Below are 20,728 nucleotides of genomic sequence, written 5' to 3'. Positions count from 1 at the left end.
TCAACTATTCCCTGAAAAATAGGGGAAACTGTCTCACACCTTATCTCACACACAATGTTCAACAAGGTTTCATGGAAATCTGTTCAGAAATCTTTGCGTAATCCGGGTGACAAACAAACAAAGCAATAACACACGAGCAGTTTCCTTCAAGCTTCTTTTATTTAGGTGACAGTTTGGCTTTGCCTTGATTTACACAGTAATGGTCATTTACAGTGAGAGTTTTTACAAAACTAAAATCGAGCGCACTGCAGAACAGAAAAACTCCTAAATGTCCGTGTGGTCACAAACACAACTGTAGTCATTGTTTCTGGTACTGGCTGCAGAAGGATTCAGTTTGATGGTGCAGAGGAAGCGAACCTGCCTTCTCTCCTCACTCACACATGATGTCACTGTGAACCGGTATCTGCTGATTTATTAGTGTCAATAAGGTACTTAATTATAGGTACTAGAATTTTATAGCATTAAAAGTGACATGCAAATCATTATTTTTTACTAAGCCTAATTTAACTTTATGCCACTTTGAATATAGTATATAATTTTTTATTGTTATTTCCTGATGCTAATCTTTGTCTAATTTGAAACTCAATGAAGCATAAGACAGTACTCAATAGATATTTATATTATTTTAAGGGTTCTGCAGATACCCTGTTTGAGCCAACAACTTCCTGCTGGTGTGCTCCCTCTACTGGCCATTTTATCCCCACTTTCACCCACACCCTTGCCTCCATTATGAGGAAGCAGGCCTTGCACACCTCAGCAGAGATCCACTGTGTTTGAAATCTCACACAACAGACGTCCGATACCTGAACACGGAGGAGCCACGCTGAGCTACATCTACTACTGTTGGTGCACTACAGTAAGTGGTTGGTTGGCATCAGTGCACATTTGTTGTTGTTGTTGGACGAGTCACTGTGACTTCAGTTAGGTGTATCTTGGTGGACACAATGCACAAACACCTACACACTCAGTCAGTCACACACACACACACACACACACGCTCCAGGGACCACGCATGAATGACCAAGTGAGTTGCAATGAAGTAACACCGATATAAGCTGAATGTTTATACGCCGTTTACCAGTGAATACAGTGAGGTGTATACATTTACAGAATACATGAGTTGGCTCTTACCTAATAGGCGACAAAGCGTGTTTGAGCCACGTTCGTTGGTTTGGTTTGCACCGGGTATGAACCATTGACCGGCGATTGTCCATATAACAAAACAAAACAACCCACAAACGTTTCTTTGCATCGATCAGAAGACAAAACATTTTCACTCTATCTGCTCACTCCTCGTTGCCATTCGTCTTTCTCACAGCACATTCTCCAAAAATATAGCCTGGGAATTCCAAATCTATGTGTACATTTTTCATACATTATCTGCTGTACATCCTCTTGCTGTACAATTCTTTTTTTTTTTTTTATTTAGCACAGCCCCGCTTGTCTGCAACAGAATAAAACCAACCGAGTGTTTTTGAGGAGTGTTAGTTCCTGCAGAGAACAAGTACTGTACTTTCTTTATCCTGAGCTTTACTTTCGGTGCTAAAGCAGCCTCACTGTCTGCTCGTACATTACAGAGTCAAAGGATTTACATTCAAATACCTCCCTTCGTCTGAATTTACCTTGTTTGGTATAAACCGTAGCAATAAAAAAAGTCGCTTGACACAATTATATTCATAGATTCACATATACACTATAGTAACATCCTATGTGCTATTGTGCATCTGCAAAACAAGCAAGAGACGTTAACATCATTGCTCTACGTATACATAGCTGATATGTTGCAAATGTATTCCTTTTTTTTTTTTTTTTCACATACACAATAGTGCATTCGCAAATAAGTCGAGCTGCAGTGAGTGATGATAGCCCTAAGCTTCTGTTGCACCACACGTCAAACGAAAATTCATCCTAGCAGAGAAGAAAATTTGATTTGGACGATAAGAAGAGTTTTGAACTTTCCACTGAAAGCAGCTAAAACAAGCAGCCGGCCACTGTCGTACAGCGTTTTGCAAAAATATTCAAGCAGTGTGAGTAAGAAGTGATAGACTAGCATTTACATCGGTGTGGTCCTCTGTACATATGTTTTAAAGTGTGTGTTTAGGTGTATCCTTCTCCGCCTGGCAACAGGGAGCAGCTGTTACCGGAAAGAGGCTGAGAAGGGTTTGAGAGAAGACTTGATTCTTTTGACGTCCAACGCTCCGTAGCACCGAGCTACTGGCAGCTTGACCCGCGATAAAAGCAGCAAGTAAGACAGAAAGAGTGAAGACTTGGATGTTTCGGTCGCTGTGTCCCCCGGTGAGCTTCGTCACATTGACTTTTGTTTGTAGTACACCAACAGTCCGTTACATCTGAAGGTGCAGTATCTTCACTCTCATCTCCGAGGCCCTGTATCTGAGAAGGTGAGTATACTGTGATCGGCTAAGCTGCTATCTACTGACACTATGGCAAGTCTGAAACCGCTTCACATGTGCCATTCAGTATAGGCAATGCACTGTTATAGGCTGCAATACAACAAATAGAAGCGTATACACCTTTTACAATCTTTATACGTATGATCTCAATGCTAAACATCTCAAAGCTCCATGCTTGTCGGTTTGCTGTCTCCTCGGTTTGTTGTTTTTGTTCAATAACAATGTTTTATTTGATTTGGATTAGTTTTTCTTTGTCTTTCTTTTTTTTTGACGTGCTGGTTCAGTGCACCAGCTCTCTCAGATGTGCCCGGCGCTCGTTCCCCAGCCGGATTATGAGCAACGGTGTCAAAAATGGCTCAATGAGAGATTGTCATCCAAAGGTATATTATAGATAGCGATAAATCTGCGCTGCAAGATTATCGGTGGCTTTGACCGGTCTCGGAAAAGAAAGCGATCAATAAAAACCTGAATGACTTCAAACTGATGTTCGAAACTGTAAATAAACGTCCCTTAAAATCCTTTTCCCACAGTGTCTGATCTGAACCCTATCGGAATAAGCTATTGTGGATACTTCAGATCAAGCTTGCTTCGTTTCGGGCTTGATTGAATTTTGAACCCAGCAAAACTAGAACTGACCAAAAATACATATAGAGCACCAGGCATCAGATTCCAATCAACCGGGGAATGGAACACAGAAAAAAACAAGAAAATAAAATTAGAAAAATTAACACAGGTATCCGTGGTTCTTGTAGGTGCTATTTCCCTCTGACCGACCCCCAGTCAAACCCCACCCGCTGCCCCATAGGTCCTGCGATGCTAGTCACTCCTGAACTCCTCATCAATTTCCGGGAGGTTCTTCTTCTTCTCTCTCCGCAGGGTTTCGGTCAGCGGCCTGCAGCTGCTGGGAGACTCCAGGTTCTTGGGTTCGTTGGTGAGGTAGCTGCCCTTCTGCTGATACGTGTACACATAGATGCTGTACAGGCCAGCGAAGAGCAGCAGCAGCGCCAGGATGACGATGACTGAAAGATAAAAATAGCACAGTCACAGTAAATCTGCAAAACAATGAGGGAGAGAGCGGAAAACTGATGAGGGGGGTGGGCTCTGTTTGATTGGAGCTCTACTGCTGTATAGTTACTATATCAGCCAAAGTGGTATGGGTGAATTTAGGTCTTGCATTATCTATAAGGATGATATAATAACCCAAGGACTAAGAAAGTATTCACTTCACTGATTTGAGTCCACATTGCACACAGAATTGTCAAATCAGATGTAGTAAGACTCCTGACTGAAGGACATCTGTTGTGTCTCATATCCTCCCTCTATCCATGGGTCCTGTCTTTCTCTACACTGCCTGTCAAATGAAAGGAAATAATGATCCTAAAAACCAAAAGAAATACATAATCATAAGATACAAACTCTATCAGGGTGCAAATCTAAGATCGGCAGGCCAGCTGTCCAATGTTTTTGGTGCACAGGGATTCAGAGCAGGCTTTCAGGAAATGAAGGATATTGGTCCCTTGTGATCTAAGAGGTCTGGCTTTGTAAATGGAGAGCATTATCTGATATATACTGTAGAGCCGGCCCATTAAGACCTTCATAAACCAAGGAGCGTCTGTAAGAGACAGGCTGCTCTTACAGACGCTCAATGGAGAATTCTGGGGACTGGAGGGATCTTTTTTGTCCTGGGTCGTACATTTTTAGCCAGGAGGTTCACAAAGAGTGAATCGCAGTAATCCAGCATGTTTATGTCAAATGCGTACATAGGCTTATTGCATGACATATAGATGATAAACCCTTGTGATGCTACTAAAGTAAATGGTCAAATCAGTGTCCAAAATGAGTCCTGGATTTGTATTGCGGTCTCTTATTCCACAGCCCACCTGCACTTGTTCTCGCTTGCAACATGATTGCTTAGCGGCTCGAGCCAGCGCCCCACAGCTAAAGATTCCGCCCTCCGCCCCTCGTTCTTTCTCAGTGTCGCCCCTGGCACTTGCTTTTGTTTTCTCTTGCAGTCCAAAGACACGATTCAAGTGAACTGGGGACATTAAATTGCCTGAAGGCGTGTGTGCTTGTTTACCAGTCAGAGTGTAATAGACCTGCAAAATATCCCAGTGTTTTTGTAACCTTTTTACCAATGCTGTCAAAGGCTTCTACCCCTCAGGTTCATACCCTCAATAAATGGGTATAGAGAATATATAAATATAACATCTGATGTGAACCTATTATAGTGTTTACAGCTGCAGTAAAGCAAAACCGTTATTTAATATGATATTGTCAAAGGGCCAAATAAAGTTTTATAAATAGGTTCAGTTTCTCAGTAATAACCATTTCATCATGAGGACTCTATCAACACTGGACCATTGTCATGATGCCTGAATGCCGCTCTAATCTTTAATGACACGCTGATGTCCTGCATTAGCATAATATCTCTGAAGCCGAATGATCTATTAAGCTGAAGCATGCATCAATCATGAACAGTAAGCTGGGCCCGCATGCAGACTAAATATAGCTGATCTGGTAAAGGTCTCAGACAGGGACCGTGTCTGTGCCGCACTTTAATCCTGAAGCTCCAGGCTCTCCTGCTCATCGGGGGGACCTGCTCTCATTTTCTCCTTCATAAGTCATACTGCACTGCCGACCGTTCATCTGGTCTCAGCACTCTACATGTCCCCTTGTAATAAGATGTGGTGTTTGGTCTGGGTTTAAAAACATGAAGAAATATATTGAATATGGATGTTTTATAGAAATCTATAGGTAAACTGTGTCATATCAAAGTGATTCATAGCATCAGAGTGTATGGACATATTGTCATCTATAATGATACAGTTAGTACCATTAACTAAGCTGGTGCAATATAAATCTGAATTTATGTGTTTATATATAAACATGTTTTTATTTTTCACTGCAGACTGTCAAATTAGATTTACTTCAATCTCGTTGAAATATACCTCTAGAAATGTGTACTGATAAAGTAAATTTACTCCTTGTAAATTATGTATGGTAAACAAATATAAGAAATATACAAAACATACATAATAATATACTGTATTCTAATATAATAATACAATAGAAAAATACAAAGAAAAGTATATATAATTTGGAATTCTGCAGTAAAAAACAAAAACCTGATTTTGATTTGCTATGTTAATGGTAGGCTACATATCATTGTAGGTGACAATATGTCCATATTAAGCCTCATTGCTGTTATCACCACAATAAAAGCGCAATGACAAAAGATAATGGACGTGATCATCTCTATTATTAGCTCACATATTTATATCAAAGGCAAATAGGTACATTTTCTTGTGCTCATTTAACTCAACTTCAATTTAAAAAAAAGTCTGACTTCACCTGAATGGAATCAATTATAATTTTCAGTGTGATAACATTAGCATTAGAAAGGTTGATTCTTTTTAGCTTTTTTGTGCCACATGTAATAAATTGAGACTGCTGTCAGATGCTTGAATAAACACTTAAAAGCCCACGTTGGAAACCGACAACCCAGTTCTGATTTAGGATTAGAGGATTTTAGGAAAAGAGGGAACGAGAATTTCAAACGTCCGATTTGTGTCATCTGGGACAGTGAGTGAAACAGAAATGAGGGGAGAGGAGCAGTGCTCCAAAATAAACTGGATTAACTGCTAAATGTCACATTACTGGACTCAACGAGGTAGACATGCAACATTTGACTGGATAATGTCTGAATAAGGAGAGTGTATCATCAGAGTACATGGTAAAATGGAATCTTACCTGTCATCCAAAACAGGCCTAGGTCATCGTGGATATAAAAATACTCTGAAAGAAAAGAGATATATGCAGATAATACAGAAAATACTATTCTCTTCATGGTTTTATAAATAATGATTCCATAGATATTAACTCACCTATGCTGGTAAACCAGGGGTCTGCCTCCCACGGTACGTAACCCAGGACAGGAGGGAAGGCGCCACAGTTGGACTCAGAGACATAGCCTTGTGTCGTCACTGGAGGGTCGGTTTCATTGGGGCGGAAGAAGGCCTTTAAAGGGGCGTAGACGTTGTATCTCACCCCGGAGATGCAACCTATGAGGCCTGGAGCGTTATGCCTCTGTATCTCATAGTCGATGTCACCGACCTCTGGAGGAGCGGACAACAAAAGTGTTCAATAAGAGTTTCTACTTTAATGATACAAGATGAATACACTACATGTCAAGTAGGGTCATTACCCATCACTCTGCCGAGGAACATGGACTTTGGAGAGTCAAACCTGGCGTCCTCCACTAAGGTTATCTTTTCAACTATGGGCTCTATGTAATCCACCTGTGGGCAAAGTACATAAGTCATATACTCCATCATTACAGGAAAGTAATGTAAAAAGGCCATAATACCAAAAACAAAACTATTGACAAAAGTATATATTTGTAGGTGAGCAATTACACAAACAGCTGTAGAAATTTGTCTGAATTGCATTCTAGATATTGGGTATGAAGTAGCTGATGTCTTGGTAAATAATCTTATCATCCAACTCTAACTCTCACATCACATTTTCTAATTACTAATATTTAAGGTGTGAAACTATTCTTGTTTCAATTCATGCATCACAGTATTTGGTAGACAGGTGCACCTGTGTGCACAAATGTACACACAGGTGTGTGTACATTTTCTAGACATCGACATATGATTCAACACGAATCGCAGATCATGGTTCATACAGTAACAGCAGTGAGAGCATGGACCTGTGTTTTGATGGTTCGGTTGTGTCTGGTTATGTTAACGTAGTGGGGGTATCCATCTGCCAGGTTTCGGTTAGTCAGCTGGTACTTGTGTGTTATGAGCCCCAGCCTATACCTCAGCTCTACACTGCCTGTTGGGAGAGACACAACAAAATGCATCATTAATTACATACTTATTACATCAGAAATACAATTCTGTTTTATCTGAGCCTCTCCTACCGTCTGTCTTTAGGAGGATAGCAATGTAGTCCTGAACGAAGGAGCTGATGTAGAGCAAGACAGCTGGCGTGTGGACAGTGCTGAAGCTGAACTCGATGTCATCCGCTGTGTCGTTGTAGCCGAGGCTGAAATTGTCGTAGTGCGGGTCGATCCAGTTGGCCCACGCCGCCTCGTCCGTTATAGGCTTCTTTCGTATGTCGTACCTCAACCACGAGCCGAGCTCAAAGAAGGCTCCGATGTCTTAAAAGAGATTATTGCAGAGTTATAGATCTGCATCTGTTTCAAAGCATGGATGCACATGAGAGGAAGGTGTCTGAACTCACCTCTATGGCAGTAGAAACCATCGAAGGCTGTGTTGTTACAGTCACAAGTGTAGGACGCGTAACCCTCAATACACTGTCCACAGTTTCGACATGGTATGGTGGCATTGAGACACTGTCCTGTACAGTTCCTCCTTATACCCTGTTCTTCGTTTACTTTGCCCTCTAGATCCAGAGGAACACCGTTCATCCGTAACCCTCGAAGACAGCCCAGGAATGGTCTCTGGGTGCGGTTGGCTGAACCTAATCAAAGAATACTCATATCAGTGATTATTCCTCTTCAATCAAAGTTTAGGGGACTAAATAAATCTTCAAAAAGCTTCCAAATTCACTTACCTACTAAGAGAGGATGAGTAAACTTCATGGTGATGAAGGTCTGGCCCGGGAAACGTTTCACAGCCCATGGTTGATAATCAACCTTGATCCTGGCCAGCTTCACATTGAGCTCAGCCTGAACAAAGTGCCACTCGTTGTCATTGAGTCCAATAGGGGAGTTTAGGGTCACGTTAAGGATGCCGTCACCAACCATGAATATGAATGCAAGGTTTTGGGTGGCTGGAAAAGGAAAGTGGTTACAGTGAGAAAGAAAGAATGATTTTGGCTGTGTGTGGAGACAAGTTTCCTGCTAACAGGTGAGTCGACTCACTGTTGAGCTCAATCCGTATAAAGTTTCGAAGGTGTTCGTCGGAGTTCTCCAAGAAGACACAGTGGTCACGATAGGTTTTGAAGTGGAAGGAGATGTCAACGCTGGATCCAGGCTTGAACGTAGGGAAGGTGATGTAGGTGGGCTTGGTGAAGGAGATGGTATTCCAGATGTTTCCTGTGGGAGACATTGTAATACATATAAAGAAATCCAACCACCAGCCCTCCAACAACACTGAATTTAAACTCACTGTCGCCATGGCAGCGGAGGGGCCCAACAGTGAACTGTGCCTCGGATCCTGTCCTGTTTGTGTCCCCGACCACCACTCTCCTCACAGGCAGATGGTCCCTAAAGTCCAGGTAGCCCTTGTCTGAGTACCTGCCAAGCCACAGTGAGGACGTTAAAACATCAGTGTCACAGATATAGAATAAACCTGAATAATGTGTCCGTCTCTCACCATTGTCTATAGTCAGCATCACAGTTGCATTGAAACTTGGGGTCGGTGCACGTTTGGTTGATGGCACATCCACACTTTTGGACCTCTCTGAATGTCCCACCCCAGTAATAGTGACTCACGTTGTTGCGACCAATCCAGTAACCGAAAGGTCTTCCATCTATTTTGAAAAGACAATTGTGTTAGTGTGTCATTCAAGTGTCGTTTCTTCCTTGTCGTTCACTACTAACACAACTAGAACAGCACTCAGTAGAGCGCATAGACCTCCACAAAGGCCCAGCAGTCCCCTTAAATTCAATCAAGCTGCACCAAATTGCACACACATATTAGTCCCATAAATATTACTATTCCCCGGAAAATCTGTGCAAATGTCAAAATAAATCTCATTGTTAAATCAAGAAACTGCCCTTTTGTGCAGATCCATACAAACATTTATTATTTATTCATTCTTGGCCCATGTCCCATCCTCTCACAAAGGTTTGTGGAAATCTGCTCAGCCAACAATCAGGGGTGAAAACCTAACCTCTTTGGCAGAGGTAATAGACCTACTTACTGGGGGTGTTGAGAAGACGGGACTTGTAGCAGGAGTAGTCGATCCACTGCTCACAGTACAGGGAGGTGTTGGCCAGAGCAGTCACTTCGTCCCAGGAGGCATTCCAGTAGTTGACATTTCCTATGTACGGCCGATCTATGGAACTCCCAGAGACCTTGGTACCATCCACTCGGTCATGCATGATCACCGTCCAGGATTTATAAGCTGTCAACAATGAAGAATAGGTGGGAAGAATGAAAACTTAAAAGGAGGAAAAGCTATTTAATCTTGGATAAGAATGTCAAAAAGCTTAGGCAACACCTCAGAAAAAGTATAAGAGATTGACTTTTCTTTTTATTCTAACATACACACACACAGAGAAACAACTGGACCTTTCTTGTTTGATGCCCCGTTTTTTAATTTCCCTTGACACTTCTGCACACATTCCTCATTGCAGTGACATTATAACCTGACGTCTTGCTTTCCTTCTTATAATTTACAACCCACAGAAGTTCTGGCGCATACTGAATACATTGCTGTGAAGCTGTATTTTATCTAGTGACAGCTCTTGCTTACACTTCATTTTGCAGTACACCTCAAATGGCTTCAGCGGTCCACTGAGATCAGGATCGATGGTGTAGTTTCCAGACCAATACTTGCCGCTGAGCCTGTAGGCCTCGCACGACTCTTTATAAACAGCTGTTTGAGGCGAGAGAGATTTTCAATTTGTTATTATTAGGGAGGGAACCATTGCACAGATCGGATGTAATTAACTGTGAAGAAATAGTTGTATATCAATGATACGATGAGCAGCCGGCACTTACACATGTGACACACTTCTCCTTTATAGCCTGTGTTCTCACAGAGACAAATGAAATCATCCCAGGACTGGATGCATCTGCCTTCATGCTCACATGGATTCGGAGTACATCTGTGAACAGAACAGATATTTATAGTGAGAAGTCTTTTTATATTTCGAAAAATATATTATATTTCTTTCTTGCATTCACATTCTTTTTTCAAATATTTATATTTCTTGTTAAAGGACAGGGTTCATAAGAAGAAACTTACTGTCACGTGATGAATCCTATCAGCATCAATGTCTTTTTTACTTTAGTACTTTGACAACTCGATAAATACAATATAACAATAATGAAAAATCTAAGAAGTGTATATTTTTCTGTAGGAACACAGTATTTGGCTACTTGCACTGCTGTATTTTCTTTCTTATGCAACTTTCAGTCATGTTTGCAATGCTGTAGGTAGATACTCAGATACTTAAGTAGTGTTTCCTACCTGTCAGTGATGCCACATGTTCCCAACAGCAGCTCAGCATAGCGCCCCCACTGTCTTTGCAGAATCATATCAATATCCAGCTGTATGTTGTCGATGAAGATATGCTGCATGCAGCCATGGAAGCGGTTTAGCTTGGTCTCACACTTCCTTATTGTATTATTGGTCTTTGGGCAACCTGAGTGCATGAAAGCAAAGGAATGTAACTCTACAGATTTGGAGAATGATATATTATTGACAGCATATGATCAGGTGGACATCACACCTCCAAAAAAGTAGCGGTCCCCAGTCCGAATTGTGAAAGGGTTGGTGATCTTCAGTGGAGAGCCCTCCTCCTCATCAATGGTCAGGGTCAATAAGTTGTCCCTGGCGGCCAAATCCACTGTATGCCAGTAACCATCATTTAGCCGGTATCCTGGAGATGGAATAAAGGCTTGTCATGCAGTGGTTCTACTATGAGAGACATGCACAATATATAACATTCATCTTGCAATGATTGTCCACCAAACCATGTCCTAAAACAGGTTTGTCTAATCATTGCCCATCAAACTTATCTAGGCATGGCAGGTCTATCAAGCTTTGCATTTCTGCAAATGCTAAAACAGTGCATGTTGCTGAAGCAGAGCTGGACTTTCTATTTTTTCCTACTTCTGTCTGAAATCGAAGACTCTTTTTTTCAAATTGCACACATGCCTTCTGAAAATCTAGATCTAATAGTCTAATAGTCAAGTCTAATAGTGTTTCTCAAAGCCTATGACTCTTTCAATGTTCCAAAACCTTTTCTGTCAAATCTGACAGGACTCCACATCGCTACCTGCAGCAAACTGGAGTTTCTTCTTTCCTGGCTGGAATATGGTGACGTTGATCTGTCCCTCACTCAGACCCAGCTCAAGGGCACCCAGGTCATCAGCGAAGCGCGTGAACATGAGCAGCCCTGTGTAGTCCCAGGAGCGGAACATGAACTTGACGAACATGCGAGGCCTCCGGAAGAAGCCCGGCACCTGCAGGAAGTTGTTGGGCCCGGCAAAGGTCATCGGTTTGAGGAGAATGTCGCGGCAGGCAAAGTGCATCTTTTTCTGAGGGCAAGAAAGTAAAATCATTGATTTTGGTGAAAACATTTCCATTGGTTGTGATTCTGTTGGGACCATGAAGCAAGTAAAGTTATGGTTTGTAAAGTTCTACCTTTCGTGGTATTTGGATGTCCTCTTCTTCTCTCTTGGCCTTGTCAATGATGTTGATGTTATTAATGAAGACGTTCTCCAGGCAGCCCCGGAAATTTGGTGTGGTGGGGAGGTGAGGCAGGTTTGGCTCTATTACACCACCTACATACAGCTAAGCGGTATTAACACAGTCAGTTACCCTCATTAACGCAGAATCCATATTTTATAATTATTCTCAGTATAATGAATTGATGCTGAGTTACCTTTGTATCCAGATCCAGGTGGGTAAACTCTCCATTACAGATGGCTGTTACTGTCTGACTGTCCACTGTGAAGTTCACCTGTCTGCCATAGCGCTTGATGGTGACGTAGTGCCAGTGGAGGTTATCAAGGAGGCTGCCAGCGGTCAGTGTCGTTCGACCACTCACTTTGTGCACAACACTGCTTCCTAGAAAACAGAGGGCAAAGAAACAAATGCTCAGAGCAGCTCCAAGTAACTAAATGTAAAAGTGAGAGAAACTACTGCAGGACTCCAGCCAACCACATAACCAGCAATATTGATTTTTGGATTGAGAAAAGCCTGACCCTTTCCAAGATTGATGCCATTGTCAAATAGGCCATTCTTTCCTTTACCCACAAGTCCCTTCCATAAATTCTAACTTTAAGGGTGTCCCCTGTGTGGCTTAGAAAATGAGGGGGCAGACCAGATCCGTCTAGTCTGGGAATTTTTCTCTCTCTCTTTCATTTCCTGTCCACAAAGCCTGCCCAAAACACTGGAAAACATTTCTCAATTGCTCAGACATAGCGAGCCGCGCTGTACCGAGGCTGATGTGCAGGTAGAGACGGCCTCTCTTCAGCTCCAGGGTGAACAGGTCTCCCTGAATCCCCTCGCTGTGCAACAGGAGACCGTCCTGCTCCAGAGTCTTGAAGTTGATGGCGATGTGGTCTTGCAACGTGTGGGACCTCTTCCCTGGGTACAAGTAGACCACCGATTCATCCCCATTGTACTGTAGAACGTAGGAATCTGAAACAAGGGGGGACATTTTCAAAGATATATTCAAGATTTCCCAAAATGACCACAGATGTCAAATATTGCTCATATTGTTTTAAGTATGGGGATAATGAGTTTATATGTATGCTTATGTGGCATTGTACAAGCTTTTAACAATTAGCTAAAATAATCCTTGTTGCACATGTGTTTGAATTTAGCTAGATTATGAATCAGGTGACACGGCTCTGCGTAATTTTTTACCCTGGAACTTACTGAGCCTCATTTGACATGTGGGTGTAGCAGCATATTGTCAAATATGATTAATCACTGGGATTGTTACATGTCCCCAGATCTGAATTCAGCAGCAGTATATCACTGTCAGTCATTTTTACCATATGGGCAGCCAAACAGCTCCAGCCTCACGCCGATCTTCCCTCCGTTCTCTGTGTTCCACGCCAGAGGCAGCAGACGGATGTGTTTAGCGGTGAATGCGTAATGGAAGACATTCCTCTTCACCTGATAATAATTCCAGTTTCCAGGCATCGTCTGGAAACAGATGACACGGGGAAAAAGAGGAGAGAGATTTACTGAGTCACTGCAGTGGTGTTCACATCTTATTAAGCGACTGGAGATGAACTGATGATGAGATTAGCTTTGTCAGTGTAGAGGAAGATAATAGGCTGTGCGGCCTATAAGCCACGCAGTGACTATAAATGTAATGGGACACCCAATGAATGTAGATTCAACTATAAAGATTGTGTTTGACTAGTTAATCCTGGACTCATCCCACCCCTACCACAACCATTCTGGCTTAGTGACACTCACAGAGTTCCCTCCGTTCATGATGTACGGTGTCCAGGAATCCGGTCGGTCTCCGTACAGCAGTGAGTACTTGGTGACCCAGTCGTACGAGTTGAAGGTCCCTTGGGTGGCAATGGCCAACAATCGGTACTTCCTGCCCAGGTCAACCTGCAGCCATGGCTGCCGGTCCCTGGGGGATGGCGACCAGCCGCTGCTGCCTGGAGGAGGAGAAAGAGGAGCGCTTGATTGAAGGGTGATGGATACAATTTGATGGCCATGAAATCTTGAGCAAACCAAATGCGACATTAACTGAACTTATGGCAGCCATTTTTGACCTTGAGTTAACTTGGAGTGGATTCAGCTAATGAGCAGGTACAATTCAGTCAATTAGTTTTGTCTGGAGCTGGACAAGCACTTAAGAGTAATATAATTAACTAGACAATGCAGCTTAACAGCCAACAGTTCATGTTGTGCTTAATTTAGACCCAAACTCTCAACCCCAAGCAGAGATGAGAGAATGCTGCAGAGGTCTGGTGAATTCCCTCGCCTCCAGGTTGTTTGTATTTTCACACTTGTTGTCTCCGGTGTTAACAGACTAACAGTTCTCCAGAGGACCTGTGAACAGACTTTGATGTGTTTGTGTGATGCTCAACAGGTGTTAGGGCCAGGGCTGGGCAATATGGCCCAACAAATCTAATCAACTGACATCAGTAATTATCACAATTGATTTCACAGTATTTTTTCTTTTAAGATTGAAGACTCATTTCCCCCTCTAAGTGAAGGTTGTGGTTTTGAACTCTTCTTTAAGAGCAGAAAATGACAAACTCTTGATAAACAACAAAACATTTTACAAATCTTAGACGGATCAATATTTCAACATATATTGTACTTTTGTGATATCGCTATTGATAAAAAATTATATTGTGATAATTATTGATATTGTTTTATTGCCCAATCCTATTAATGACTCACCAAGTGTTATGTACAGAAATTGAAAGTTTAATATTATTCAAACACAAGTGTATCAAATAATGTGCCAGTACCATGAACTTGGTATTACATACATGGGTCATTAATGTTATTAGCTACACTAGTCCTTTTCCTGGTATAACAACTGCCTTAGGTAAATGACGTGAAATGAATGGATGAACTCTACAAGTGAGGACTTACCATACAATTTGGCAAAATTGGCTGAGTACAGAAAGTTATATCTGGAGGAGGCCAGAAATGAGGAGGCATAGAGCCCGGAGACCAGTGGATCGACACATTCTCCTGCAGAGACAAAAAGCAGACATGAATGTCAGGAGTTATTAAAAAGGGTCTTCTCATAATGCAGCGTTCACAACTGGCTTTCATAATGAAAGCGTTCCAAGTTAGAAAGACTGTGCTGCTGCACAGCCTGATAAGAAAACACCATTATGAGTTTAATTAGAGGTTACTTGTTCTAGTAGACATAAAATTCAAATTTAGCCAGATCAATCCAATTTAATTAAAAGCGTAGCAAAAAACACTTTGAGGCTTTTTTACTGGTTAAAGTGCACAGATAATGAGGTAGAAGATTTACATTGAACAGCCTAATGGCACTCAGTAGAGCGCATACCTCTGTCAAGGCCCAACAGTCAGTACATTCAATAGAGCTGCACCAAATTCCACACACCAGATATCTGTCCACTAAATATGTCTGAATTCACATCAAGAAATTCCTGCAGCCTCCCCCAATCCAAAATTGTATGGGTTCTTCCCTGACCCATACCACAGCCTTCAACCAAGTTTCGGAAAGTCTGCTCGGTAGTTTTCAGGACAATTCTAAAATGTCAGCTGGGTGTTTGTATACGCCTGTCAGTGCTTCCATGTCTGTATATGGCTGTGTAATTTATTGAAAAGGTTCCTGGGTATCATGGGTAGGAAAGTCAAAGTCGAGCTGAGACTGCAGCTGTGTCGTGGGGAGTTGCTATTCTGTATTTGGTCATGAGACTGATAGGACCGTCACCCGTTTACTGAAGCTCGTCTGTCAGCCCACAGCTATTAAAACCCTAATTCTCCTGCAGACAAGCGCACAATGGCCTCACCTCGAGCCGCACGAGAAACACTCCCTCATTTTAATGTGGAAGTTTGCTCTTTAATCCCCCCCAAGGGATTTAATATAGAAATGCTAAAATTTGGATGGATTTGGTTTTGTTGAGGATCAACAAAAATATAGTAATTAGGTAAATGAAAGCAGCTCCAGGCTGAGCCTTCTCTTTTATCTGTGTACACCTCTCCAAACGCTTGGAGCTGTAATTCCTGTTCCTAAAATAGCAGAGGCGATGGAGCACAGGTGGCTTGAAAAAGAAAATGTTGGATGCAAACTGCCATTAGATGCATTGAAATGTTGAAACCCTCAGTGACTGTCCAATGCTTTCACTTTGAGAAAATGTCGTCAAGTAGCATCCCTTGGATGTTTCAACTCTGAATCCAGTTGGTGTGTCGGCACTCGGCAGTGATGAACTCACTGCCCATCCTCTCCTGACTTCTGGCACAACTCCTCCTAACAAGAGGCTCTTTCCCCTGCCTTGTCCAACCCATTACCCACCACCCGCCCCCCCCTTCTTCCTCTCCCTTCCAGCTATTCCCAGAGCTGTGAGCATATTCCACACAGCCAGCACCTGGAAACCCCTGCAGCCAAACTCAACTGGAAATAGCCATGCCTGTGCTGTCCTTTGGCCCCTGCTTCGTTGGCCCGTGCCCTGGTGGCCTTCCTCTCTGAGGCCTCCTCCCATTCCTTTATAGAAGAACTGTCAGTTCAATCAGAATGATCGTCCTCGCCTCCTCGGACATATGACTATGTCACGCCTCAGGCATGTTTGGATGACCTTTTCTTCACTCGCCCACATGGAGCAAAATGAAAAGAAAAGGTACAGCACAGCATAGCATTAAATTTTAAGTATCTTTGCAGAGGAAAAGGAGTCCCGGCGATCAGAGCTGATCCTTACAATGAATGGGGAAGTAGAAAGCTTCCATCCGCTGCCTTGCTCTACTTTAAAGGTCTCATGAAACATACAGTATGTGAGCCATTATACAGCAATGGTACACCATTTCCTGCTTCATCTGGAAAAAAGCGAGTGAGCAGCGTAGGCACGGGTTTTGTCACCTTTCATTCAAGGACATGCGGGGGAATTAAGATGGAAGAAAGCTGCTGAGCAAGTGAAATTTGACCTTGACTTTCTGTCCCAGTCCCAGCGTCTTCATCATACACAAATCCCTGGGATAATGCTGCTGATCAATACCGGATGTCATGCTGCATCATTCCATCAGTGCACTGCGGTGCCATCTGCTGTAATCCTCTGCTCAAACGGCCATTCAAACAAATAAATATCTGCAAGCATCTTTTGCCACTAACAGCCTCAAATGAATTGATTTGTTTTGATTAAAAGGGGAACAATCTGACTTTCAATGTGAAGAGCAGCTCCATCCTAGACTGCAGCAGGTTACCTCAGGCTAACCGGCTCCTGGGCTCCTCCTTATGGTAAGTCTGTCACGCACTCTGCACCCCCACCAATTCATCGTCTCGCTTCCTTTCCCTCTCTCTGGCTCCTCTCTCTTTTTTTTATCTCCATCCAAACTCCGAAAACCATCCCTTCTTTTTTGGGCTCCCTGCATCCTCATATTCTCTCTCGTCGTCATAGGGCTATTTTTTACTTCTTTCTTCTCTTTTACTCTCTGTGCCTCTCTCTCCCCAAGTGGGCGTTGTCATGTTACAGTCGCCAAATTGTACCTGAAGTGTGCGCACAGAGCGTCCTTTTAACCTCTCTACTTGTGATCCAGCATCCAACCCCCTCCCTTCTCTGCGCCACACAGAGAAACCTCTCTCTCCATTTATCATTAAGGAGCTGTGGGGGAACAGTGTGGTTGTGCGGGGCACTTGCATCACTCCTGCTGAATCATCAGTCTGCTGTATGTGTAGGCTGGTCTGTCTGGGCTGACACATCAGTACTGCGGGCTGCATACAGTATGCAGAGGGGCACCTTCTCCGGCTGTCACATGCCCATGACGCGGAGCTACAGACGATTGTGACACCATCCCTGCATGTGTGCAGTTCAGCTGAATGCACCAAAAATAATGTCAAAAAAAAAAACACTGCAACAGAACATAAGGGAAGTGAAATATAGCATGCTCTATTAAGGGGATCTCATTAAATTATTCATACCCAGGCAGTGCACCACGGTGGGTGGTGCACTGCCCAGGATAAAAACCCAAACTATACAGCATATCACAATCAGGTTTAAATTTGGATCTCAAACAGCTGCATGCTAATGCCGCTGCACAGAATAACACACCCCTCATTCTCATGGTGTCAATCCAGTCAGTCCCCTGCTGCCTGCTCACCATGACAGAAGGAACAAGGCATAAACTTGAGATTTATTCATACGCAACACACCCTGCTCAAGCACACGCACACAACTTATTGTGAGTGGATCTCAGCCCCACCCCAGGCTGGGTCACAGTGCTCTGGGACTTGAGGCTCCTTTTTAACTGACATTGCTCTTTTGTGCACATTCATACAGTGTGTGTGTATATATATATATATATATATGAGCATCAGCGAGCATCTCTCACAAGCAAATCCCACAGGCCTCAACTTAGTGGTGTGAACCAATGAGGATCCAAACCCCTACTTAAGTGCATGCAATTATATACATTTCAATCCTCTACAGATCACTTCCCAGAAATCTGTGCCAGAGCTTCTAGAAATCAGCAGAATCATATTACAAACTATATATTGTATATAATATTATATATAATAGTAATTATATATATTAAATAAAAAGCAGTCCCTACCACAGCTTAAAAGAAACCTCTCAGAAAGCAGAATTAGCCTACATATAGTAATGTGGATCCATTTATATAAACAGCCAGAGCCCAAACTGTTCCACTTTTGCTTCACTAAAACACAGGTCAGGTTCCCTGGCCTATTGATCCTCGGGGACAGAAGGTTGGGGTTAAGTGATGTGTGCAATTCACACCATCAACAATCTGACATTCAAAACTATCCAGAAGTCACATGAGCCCCACCCCTCATCTCTGATCTTCCTCTGAAGTCTAAACTAATGAGTCACGCACTGCACAATGTGGGGTTACTTAACAGTCGAGATCATCCTGACACCGACATCACCTGGAGCTCATCAGTATGCATGGAACATGTTTGGTTAGATTGCACCTTTCACCCCCCCCAAACACAGCTCCCTTTCAATGATTTCCCTGCCACGCTCTTCGTGTGCAGGATGCGGGGCTCTGTGGACAGGTGATGCGGACACAGGCTTCCCCCCGCGCCCCCCCTTCCAAAAAAAAGTACTGCAGTGGGCTGGTCCCGGTCAGGACGCGGAGCCCGATTGTCACTTTGCAAATGTGTTTTCGGCATCACCAACAAACAGCAACACGCACTATCACTGCAACGTGGAGATGGTTACATTCGAGAGAAATGACACCGTGGGGCTGCGGAGAGTTTGAAGGCGCGCGGTGCAGAAACTTGCACGCCGGCTCACGGAAAGCACTGCAATGCAGACAGTGCAGAGCGGTGCGGATGGGAGCATGGTGCGCACTTTGCGCAGGAGCGACGCGGTTCGCTCCTGCACTTTTTCGGCGTGATCCTGCTCCAATAACGCTTTACTGCGATTTCAACATCCAAAGCGAACAGTGCAATTGAATGATCTGTGCTTTAAGACCATGTCAGGTTTGATCGCAGCGTGTGTTGCCCTTCAAACATCCCAACACCCCCAGGATACATTTCGCCCTCCAGTGTTATTTCCCACTTATTATACCGAATGCAACTTTTTCCTCAAGCATATACGACCACAGGCTGAATAATCTGACCATAATGCATGTATATATACGTTGAGATATGAATAGCATATGGATAACACACATGCATAATTACTGTTTCACGGGACTTACGTGTGGAGCAATGTTGAAAACCCAAAAACAAGAGGCATATGCTCAGTATTGTGCAAGTCATCCTTGACTTATGGACACGTTTCTCCGCATATGCTACAGTTAATGAGGCCGTGGGTTGTTCCGCAGCATCCTCTCACCCCCCTTTTGGCCCAACTTTAACTCGCGCAGCTCCAACTCCTCTTCCCGGGATCTCGGGCAGCCTCCACCGGGGCGGGGACGCGCATCGGATGCTGCTGGTGCTGATGCTGATGCTGCGCCGAGAACGCGCAAATCTTGCCTTTATATTTCTTGAAACAGTTGGATTCACATGTCTGTCGTGCGCCGGTGTGGCTCCTGCATGGTATCATCCAGCGTATATAGGGCTATGTGTGGCTGAGTGCTCGTATACAGGGACAGGTGGGAGTGAAGGATTTTGTTGCGGTGCTTCTGCAGGAGTCTTTTTTTAGATGCACAGGAGGAAGGATGAGAGGAAGAAGAAAAAAAAACTTTTCACATCCGCTGCAGATTGGTTGTATTTTCCCCCCAAAAAGTAAGAATCTTTTGAGGTGGTGTGCAGATTCCAAACAAGTCAGAAACAACAATCTTCCTGGACTGTTAGTGCACAAACATATTTAGGATATTCCTCTCCTCTTCTTCGCTGGCATCTCCTATATATCCTCCTCTGGTACAGTTCTCGTGGCTGCCAACGCTCTACATTAGGAGGGGGTCTTCGAGAAGTCTTTCCCTCCAGGAAGCAGATCTGAACTTATCCCCAAAAATAGATCAGCAGTCCTTAGTATCCTCTATCAGCAGCAGAACCACAGCAGAGCAGCAGACTGCATAGCTCAGCTGGCCGAACCAGTGACCTTGTCCAGGTACACAGTTCAAACCAGTGCACTCACAATGACGTCCAGAGCAGAACAGGTTACAGGATGAGGATGCCAGCTGTGCCTGTACCCAGTCTCATCCCTGCACACACACACACACACACACACACAGGGGATGGAGGCGGGGTGAAACTGAGGCAGTGGGGGGATTTGTGGCAAAGGGTGGCACATTGACCACAAAATAAAAAGGCTTTGGGATTAAGAATTGGGCTTATGGGACGTCAGTGTGTCAGCGATGATGTGAGATTGAATGCCCGGGGCCAGTGTGGGATTTACCATGTTTTCAATCAAATCAGATTGTCCGTTTGTAAGCTCCCTGCCACTGGTTTTCCTCCCAGAATTCCATTGAATATCTGCAGACAGGAGACAATGGCAAACAGAGGAAAACAACATGGG

At 43.5% G+C, this 20,728-nt stretch overlaps 1 protein-coding gene across 1 annotated transcript; it reads right to left on the bottom strand.

Moving 5' to 3' along the window:
* Positions 1 to 140: 140 nt before the first annotated feature.
* Positions 141 to 20,377, bottom strand: cntnap1 (contactin associated protein 1). Its single transcript, XM_035180406.2, has 24 exons — positions 19,467 to 20,377; positions 14,706 to 14,807; positions 13,560 to 13,753; positions 13,127 to 13,280; positions 12,564 to 12,767; positions 12,007 to 12,191; positions 11,766 to 11,915; positions 11,398 to 11,659; positions 10,849 to 10,998; positions 10,587 to 10,761; positions 10,115 to 10,221; positions 9,867 to 9,989; positions 9,312 to 9,515; positions 8,762 to 8,918; positions 8,555 to 8,682; positions 8,308 to 8,481; positions 7,998 to 8,216; positions 7,665 to 7,904; positions 7,342 to 7,581; positions 7,126 to 7,253; positions 6,616 to 6,709; positions 6,296 to 6,526; positions 6,162 to 6,206; positions 141 to 3,430 (listed from the first exon to the last, which is right to left on the bottom strand). Exons 1-24 carry the CDS (start codon positions 19,525 to 19,527, stop codon positions 3,228 to 3,230), a joined length of 3,930 nt encoding a protein of 1,309 aa, XP_035036297.1. The 5' UTR covers positions 19,528 to 20,377; the 3' UTR covers positions 141 to 3,227.
* Positions 20,378 to 20,728: the final 351 nt, after the last annotated feature.

The sequence above is a fragment of the Hippoglossus stenolepis genome, chromosome 16 (assembly GCF_022539355.2).
Source record: "Hippoglossus stenolepis isolate QCI-W04-F060 chromosome 16, HSTE1.2, whole genome shotgun sequence".
NCBI classification, from domain to species: domain Eukaryota; kingdom Metazoa; phylum Chordata; class Actinopteri; order Pleuronectiformes; family Pleuronectidae; genus Hippoglossus; species Hippoglossus stenolepis.
This window is presented reverse-complemented; position numbering and strand designations above follow the sequence as displayed.

Excerpts from the sequence above, each read along its gene's own strand:
- cntnap1 (XM_035180406.2), bottom strand. The coding sequence starts at position 19,527 with ATGACTTGCACAATACTGAGCATATGCCTCTTGTTTTTGGGTTTTCAA. Across the intron at positions 12,768-13,126 it reads GCTGTTTGGCTGCCCATATG|ATTCCTACGTTCTACAGTAC; the intron begins GTAAAAATGACT and ends CCCTTGTTTCAG. Across the intron at positions 10,762-10,848 it reads GGACCGCTACTTTTTTGGAG|GTTGCCCAAAGACCAATAAT; the intron begins GTGTGATGTCCA and ends TCATGCACTCAG.